Source organism: Rhinopithecus bieti, unplaced genomic scaffold (genome assembly GCF_001698545.2).
Source record: "Rhinopithecus bieti isolate Rb0 unplaced genomic scaffold, ASM169854v2 scaffold_7438, whole genome shotgun sequence".
NCBI classification, from domain to species: Eukaryota; Metazoa; Chordata; class Mammalia; order Primates; family Cercopithecidae; genus Rhinopithecus; species Rhinopithecus bieti.
In genome coordinates this window covers 904,540-912,672 of record NW_016805589.1, presented here as the reverse complement: position 1 = coordinate 912,672, position 8,133 = coordinate 904,540, and the positions used below count along the sequence as shown (strand labels likewise).

Here is an 8,133-nt window from a genome sequence, read left to right as displayed (position 1 = left end):
TTTTTTTTTTTTTTTTTTTTAAGACAAGGTCTTGCTCTGTAACCCAGGCTGGAGTGCAGTGGTGCGATTACGGCTGACTGGCTGACTGCAACCTCCACCTCCTCCTCCACCTCCTCCTCCACCTCCTTTGACTGGGAGTATTTTCATCTCCCCAACCCCTTCTTTACCTGGAGGTACTGCTATCCCTCCACCCCCTCTTTTGCCTGGGGATGCTAGCATCCCTCCACCCCTCCTTTGCCTGGGGATGTTGGCATCCCTCCACCCCTCCTTTGCCTGGGGATGCTGGAATCCCCCCCCGCCTCCTCCCTTGCCAGGAGGAGCAGGAATGCCACCTCCTCCTCCCCCTCTTCCTGGTGGTCCTGGAATCCCTCCACCTCCTCCATTTCCTGGAGGCCCTGGCATTCCTCCACCTCCACCCGGAATGGGTATGCCTCCACCTCCCCCATTTGGATTTGGAGTTCCTGCAGCCCCAGTTCTGCCATTTGGATTAACCCCCAAAAAGCTTTATAAGCCAGAGGTGCAGCTCCGGAGGCCAAACTGGTCCAAGGTAACAGTTTCTGTCTATTTCTTCACCAGTCAATCTTGAGAAACAGTTTCAGTTTTCTACTTTGTATTTTGTGCATGGATGGGCTGCGCCTTCCTTAGGGCTTACATCTTTCTGTCTTCAAGTTTCACTCATACTTATGTTTATTCAGCAGATATTAGGCATCTTCTTTATTCCATACATCACCGTGGAGAGTTCTGTGAACCCTGTACTCTGAATTTAATCTTAACTAAACTTATACTTAATGTTTTTTGCCTTTTCTCTGAGACTTTGAATACCATGGTAACACACAGTTTGATAATAATCATTCACTAGTCTGCAAACTACTGATAATTGTGCTGATCCCAAAGTCATGGATTTATGAATCCACTCTCCTACCCCAATTCCGCAGGATGTGAGTTACACAGGCCTTTTTTTTTTTTTTTTTTTTTTTTTTTGAGATGAGAGTCTTGCTCTGTTGCCTAGGCTGGAGTGCAGTGGCACAGTGTCTGCTCACTGCAACCTCAGCCTGCCGAGTAGCTGGGATTACAGGGGTGCGCCACCATGCCCGGTTAATTTTTGTATTTTTAGTAGAGACAGGGTTTCACCATGTTGGTCAGGCTGCTCTCGAACTCCTGAACTTGTGATACTCCCACCTTGGCCTCCCAGAGTGCTGGGATTACAGGTGTGAGCCATCACGCCTGGCCTACACAGGCCATATTTGCATGCACAGTATTGTTCCCATGATGTGTTTGAGATGCCTGTGATTCTGAGCCTTTTGCTTCTAGAAACCAAGTTAATATAAAGGACCTTAGGGATTTGCTAATAAAATGAGCAAATTTGGCACAGTTAGCCAAACTGGTGGGAAAAATATGATGATGAGCAAAACTTCTCTGAAATAAAGACTTAATGCTTATGAAGCTAGAGGATATGGAGTTAGGAGGAGGATATGTAGTATATATGGTCTTGAATAATCACCAATTAACAAATAAACTGGAAGTATCGTCTCCTAATCCCACTGCAGCTATTCTGTGCCTCAGGTTAGTCTTATTCTAGTAAGACGTTGCTGATAATCAGCCAGCCACCCATTTTACAGCCTTATCCATTTTCTAGGATGAAAAGTACAGGGCTCAGTTTACTAATTCTTAACACCCTGCCTTTATCCACAGCTTGTGGCTGAGGACCTCTCCCAGGACTGCTTCTGGACAAAGGTGAAGGAGGACCGCTTTGAGAACAATGAACTTTTTGCCAAACTTACCCTTACCTTCTCTGCCCAGACCAAGAGTGAGTACCTTCCTCTTTGATGCAAAGGTCCAGTGTAGGGCTTAGAATATTTTTTCATTAGGTTTCCTATTCCCTTCCTTTCCCTGGGTGAGGATAGAAAGGGTACGTTGGATGGAAGACCGATGGGTTTTCCCATTCAAAAGAAAGAAAATACGTTTTTATATTAAATATTGTGGAGTTACTTGGTTTGGGAAAGAGAACTGTTGTATGTAGGTATTTCGTATCAGTATAACTTGTAGGGATATGAGATTAAAGTGACAGAGCTTGATTTGGGCCCATTTTGATGATACTTTTGAACAGATTCTGGCATTGCCTTAATGTGCAATTTCCAGTTCTAAGTACATAATTAATAAGGGGTGGATAGAGTCTAACAGTTTGGGTGGCTGAGTGACTGTCTACAGTAACAAAGAACCATACGTGATTCCCTTTCTTTCTTCCATTTCTTTCCAATATTGGATGCCTTCTCTCTCCTGGCACTTTGCTCCTGCAGCTTCCAAAGGTAAGAATACAAAAGAGCCTTTTAGTTTGGTCTCTTGAATATTAGAGAAAAAGCTGAAATAGATATAAAGGAATTTCTAATTTAAAAAATGAGACCAGAGATTGAGGGTTGACTTGTCTTTGCTAGGTGTTTTTTGTTTTTTGTTTTTTGGGTTTTTTTTCCTCCCCTGGAGTTCAAAAGGACCAATAGCTTTGGCATTAACTAATAGGGAAGAAAGTTTGTTTCATGTTCAACTACAACATACTTAATCTCTTTAGAAGGTGAGGGACAACGTAGGTAATACTGTTACCTTACATTTGTGCTGTTTTACAATGTTCATAGTGCCTTAACATATATTACCCTATTTGATATGCAAAGAAGCCTTATGAGACAGGCAGGATGTGTATTATCTCCGTTCTGTAGCATATATAGACTCTGAACAGTTAGGTAGCTTTCCCAAGGTTATGTGATCAGAACCAGGAGTCTTGACTTCTGGTCCATTTTTTTCTATATAAATTCTTGCTTTTGTTTTTTAGCCTTCATATGTTTCCTTTTAGTTCAGAAGAGCTGATCTACTTTGCTCTCTTCTTTCTTCACTTCCTAATTCTTGTGGTTTTGTGCTGCCTTGTGATAGGGTACTTGTAGTTACTTCCCCTGAGAGAGAGAGTATTTAAAAGATCTTGTCATGTATAATGATAATTATAACCCAATAATTTCATATTTTCATCTTCTTTCAGCATTTTTGTTTGTTTAGAGACTTACTATGACCCTAGTGATGAAAATTAAGTGCAACTTTGGAGCATTTATTTTCCCTGCCTCCCCCTAGTCAGTTAGTACTTTTATAGGCAATTCTTATTTTTTCCTTAAGTGATCTGATGGAAACACCTTGTTCTAATAAGGAGTCTAACAGATTGCGAGGTGTCTTGGTGGCCCCTAGTTGCATATGTGTGTGTGTGTGTATCTAGGAATATAAGACCATAATGCTCAGATCTGTCTTATTGCCCTATCATTCAGGTCAAAATGGCCTTCTAAGAAAACTGTCACCTTCCGTGCCAAAGTCCAGCCTACGGGATTAATTCCACTCTCTTAATTAAAATACTGTGATGGTAACCACATATACTGTATTAGTGTATCAATAAAGACTAGTTGACAAAGTCAAAATTAAATGATTTTCTAATTTGTAAGTTCACAGAATCCCTATGTTGGCCTCTGGTGTAAGTTTCTTTCTTGAGTCTGGGCTCTGCACTCTTAGTGCCATTGCAAATGAATACTGACTGGGCCTCTTTTCTCCTCCCACCCCAATCCCCATCCTTTTATTCTGTGCATTTGTATTCCTATTAATTCTAGTTGGGTTTTATACAGTTTAGTGGTCTTCCTTGGCATTATATTCTCATTGTGAATAGGGATATAGTAGTATTTTTTAAAATACCAAAGTGGCCCCCTTATTCACAAAAGGCCAATAAAAAGAAAACTTCAGTAAAAGATCTTTGTGCTTCTTATTTAGAGTTTAGGTTTATGTCAGATAAGGAATTTCAAACTCTCAAAAATTGCAAGCACTCAGAAGACCCAGATCTCAGTATCGCAGCAAGTATACTTTACTTCCAGTGCTTTAAACATCTCTAGTATTTATATTTCAGAAAAAGATCTTCATCCTTACTACTTTTTTTTTTTTTACTTTTGAGACAGAGTCTCACTTTGTTGCCCAGGCTGGAGTGCAGTAGTGTGATCGTGGCTCACTGCAGCCTTCGCCTGCCAGGTTAAGTGATTCTCCTGCCTCAGCCTCCCAAGTAGCTGGGATTACAGGCACGCATCATCATGTCCAGCCAATTGTTTTTATTTTTGTAGAGACGGGGTTTCACCATGTTGGGCAGGCTGGTCTTGAACTTCTGACCTCAGGTGATCTGCCCACCTCGGCCTCCCAAAGTGCTGGGATTACAGGCATGAGCNTTTTTTTTTTTTTACTTTTGAGACAGAGTCTCACTTTGTTGCCCAGGCTGGAGTGCAGTAGTGTGATCGTGGCTCACTGCAGCCTTCGCCTGCCAGGTTAAGTGATTCTCCTGCCTCAGCCTCCCAAGTAGCTGGGATTACAGGCACGCATCATCATGTCCAGCCAATTGTTTTATTTTGTAGAGACGGGGTTTCACCATGTTGGGCAGGCTGGTCTTGAACTTCTGACCTCAGGTGATCTGCCCACCTCGGCCTCCCAAAGTGCTGGGATTACAGGCATGAGCCACCACATCTGGCCATCCTTACTACTTTTTTTTTTTTTTTTTTTTGAGACAGAGTCTGGCTCTGTCACCCAGGCTGGAGTGCGGTGGCCGGATCTCAGCTCACTGCAAGCTCTGCCTCCCAGGTTTACGCCATTCTCCTGCCTCCGCCTCCCAAGTAGCTGGGACTACAGGCGCCCACCTCGTCGCCCGGCTAGTTTTTTGTATTCTTTAGTAGAGACGGGGTTTCACCGTATTAGCCAGGATGGTCTCGATCTCCTGACCTCGTGATCCGCCCGTCTCGGCCTCCCAAAGTGCTAGGATTACAGGCTTGAGCCACCGCGCCCGGCCCATCCTTACTACTTTTTAAAAGTAATTCTTGAATACTGAATTGAATATTGAACCAGTTCAGTTTGAATACTGAAGCCAGTGTCAGTTACCAAGTCTGTCATTCATAGTCTTGATATTGATGATATAATTAAATGATAGATAACTACTCATTATCAACCTTGTAAATATTTCATCTTCCAGATGAAGTAGTGACATAGATTAAATAACTTTTTCCAAACTGTATAAAAAGTATCAGAGCCAGAATTCAGACTCTAAACAGTGACTCCAAGGTCCTTGCTCTAGCCTTCTACTTCTCAGAAGTGTGTATGTTCTTGCCCTAAGAGGCTCTGAAAGCTTAGATCCGGACAAAAGCTGCAAGAAAGGGGATATACTGCCTTCAGGAACCACTTCATTCACTCAGACGCAAATGTCCTTGAATTGGCAGCGACTGAGTAGAAAAAAGGGAACAATAATAGATTAGGGAAAGTAAGTGAGATACTAGATATTTAGGGTTATAAAAGAGAAAGCATATTCTGACTATATTCAACTCTAGCAGAACTAATCCAGTTGAAGAAATAAGACATGTTTATCTAGTAGAAGCACTGCTTAGATGATTTCAGTCCAGTGTTGATGAAGCTATTTGGACACTAGGTTTTCATCATATTGCATTATTTCCTCTCTTGCTTGCTAAACACAACTCTGCTATTTGTTAAGCATGCCTGTATCCCCCTTACGTTCTATTGATACCTAAAACCTTCAGTATACCTACTGGCCCCTCCAAGAATGGGCATTGAAGAAAGCACCTGCCTCATTCTGCACATCTGCTTCCTGTAGTGAAGAGTCTCCTGTTACTGCTTCATTATGGTTCAAGAATATGTGTGCCTTTTTACAAGAGAAGAGCTGAGAGACAGGAACTGGTCCCAGAATTTTACACTCCAGATTCTTTTACACATTATTTCTCTTTTAAGGATTAGTGTCTTGTTTCTGAAGGCTTTGTTTCCCATAAATGAAGAATTTACTTACTCAGTTAACTTATTCCCTACCAGGGAATATTTTGAATTTACTTTTGATAGGCAGTGCCGTAAAACTTCTAGTCCTTTTTCACATTCTCACTTTCCTTATAGTGATCAGCAGGGAGTCTTTTATCATGGACTCTTTGTTGACTCTTTTTGAATTTCTTGGAAACATGTTCAGTAGTTAAATTTCTGTTTTTGTTGTTTCATTTTCTCCAAGGGAGCATTTTCATTGCTATAGTAGCCTTAGGCAGCTCATTATTTGTATGTACAAGATAAACTAGTTTTTCATTTTGTATTTCTTCTCTTACTGTCTTTTGTTGATTATGTGATCGTTACACTACCACCTCTTGAACCATAGCATGGTGAATGATAACTCATGTCTTAAGTACAGTGACTTTTATTTTTAGGTTTATTCCTTCCTTCCAGAAACAATATTGAACATTAGACTTGTTAAAGTAAGAGGTGTGTTATGGGAACTGTGAGCATTAGAACAGTTCTGCAAATATTTAATGGCAGTAATTTAGAAAAAACTCTGGCTAAAAAGTAAGACCTTCACTAAGAACTGAGAATTTTATTAAAAAATAACAGTATTCTAGTTGGCATTTGACTGTGTGGGTCCAGTACTATTGTTCCAGAAGTCAGAACTGTTAGCCATAACAGATAGGTTTTCCTGTCTGCTGCCCTGACATAATTTTCTTGCTTCAGGCTTCAGCAGGAAGCCTGCTGATTCTTTCCCAAAAGAATCTAAGGGTCTTTTCTTTTCCCTGTGATTCTCTTCTGTCCACTAGGTGCCACTCACCCAGTTGCATCTTTATTAGTGAATTTTTGTAGCTTCTGCAGCTTTAACCTTTAGCAGCAAGATTTTCTGAGAGCTCAACCTGCTCTACCTTGTTCATTGAGTCCCTTAGCAGAAGGATGTCTGTTCCATCATTTCCTTACTCCACTCAAGTCGGTAGGATTAGGACTAGTGGTACTAGTCAAGTGAACACTTGTTGGGATTCTTATTTTTTAATTACTTGGCTTCTCTTGGGTTTTGAGTAGGGTCAGACTACTAGCACAAAGAAATTAGGAAGTTCTGTAATATCAGATAATAGTCCCTTGTGATTTAAAAACATAAATCTATCCCTATTATCTGGGGTTACCAGAAGTTCTTCACATGGAAGAAGTACCATACCTCCTCCAAGTTGTCATCTCACTGTCACTAGTGGTATAAAAAAGGAACCTAAACCAACACCTCATATACCCCTCTATACCCCAACCTTTCCATCACCATTTTCTTTTAATCCACTGGATCTAATATTATGCCATTTATCTTGGTTTATGTCACTTACCACAGGCAGTCCCAGACTCCTGGGTCATCCTTCATCTCCCATAGTTTAATCACAATAAGGTTCTGTGTAGTTCCTATTCTGTCTCCTCCCATCCCACCTAAGCTCCTGAAACTGGTCCACTGTACCCTCTGGAATTCATGGTCCATTACTGGCAAAACCTTTTTCACCTTGCTCTACTGGAAACCTGGTTTTCTCTTCAATACTACTTTCCCTTTTGCTTGCTTATGTGGTTTGGTTTGGATTGGTTTGGTGTGGTTTGGTTTGGTTTGGTTTTTGAGATGGAGTCTTGCTCTGTTGCCCAGACTGGAGGGCAGTGGCAAGCTCTCAGTTCACCGTAGCCTCTGCCTCCTGGTCACAGGCAGTTCTTCTGCCTCAGGCTCCCGAGTAGCTGGGATTACAGGCGCGCGCCACCATACGTGGCTAATTTTTGTATTTTTAGTAGAGACGGTATTTCACCATGTTGGCCAGGCTGGTCTCAAACTCCTCACCTCGGGTGATCCACCCACCTTGGCCTCCCAAAGTGCTGGGATTACAGGCGTGAGCCACCACGCCCGGCCCACGGGGTTGTTTTTCTTTGTTCTCATAGACCACACCCCAGTGGACTTGGAGATGGGGTAGATGTAATCTTTGTTCTTCATTGCCACTCTCAGATCATTTTGCCTCTTTCCTAAAAAGAAACAATTCCTAAAAACCAACAATTTCAAATCTTATGACATCAAGTTATGTCACCCATTTTCTCTCTTCATCTTATCATCTACTGACACCCATGTTACTCCTCATTTCTCAACCAATGTAGCTCTTGCTCATATCCACTCTCTTCTATACTCCAGTACTGGCTCTGACTTAATTCTTAGGAATTTTTATACAAAAAGGTCATGATCCTACCAATATTCTGGCCTTTCAGTTCCTTGAATTCTTCTACTGATTTTGTCCTCTATCCCACCTCACCCATTCCCCACTTCTA

The 8,133-nt window shown here is 41.7% G+C and overlaps 1 protein-coding gene across 1 annotated transcript in view; it reads left to right on the top strand.

Moving 5' to 3' along the window:
* DIAPH1 (diaphanous related formin 1) overlaps window positions 1-8,133 on the top strand; it is a 114,137-nt gene that overhangs the window by 53,126 nt on the left and 52,878 nt on the right. Inside the window, 5 exon segments of the mRNA XM_017872919.1 lie at window positions 91-230; window positions 262-285; window positions 288-547; window positions 1,693-1,807; window positions 2,298-2,306. Coding sequence (XP_017728408.1) covers window positions 91-230; window positions 262-285; window positions 288-547; window positions 1,693-1,807; window positions 2,298-2,306 — 548 coding nt within the window.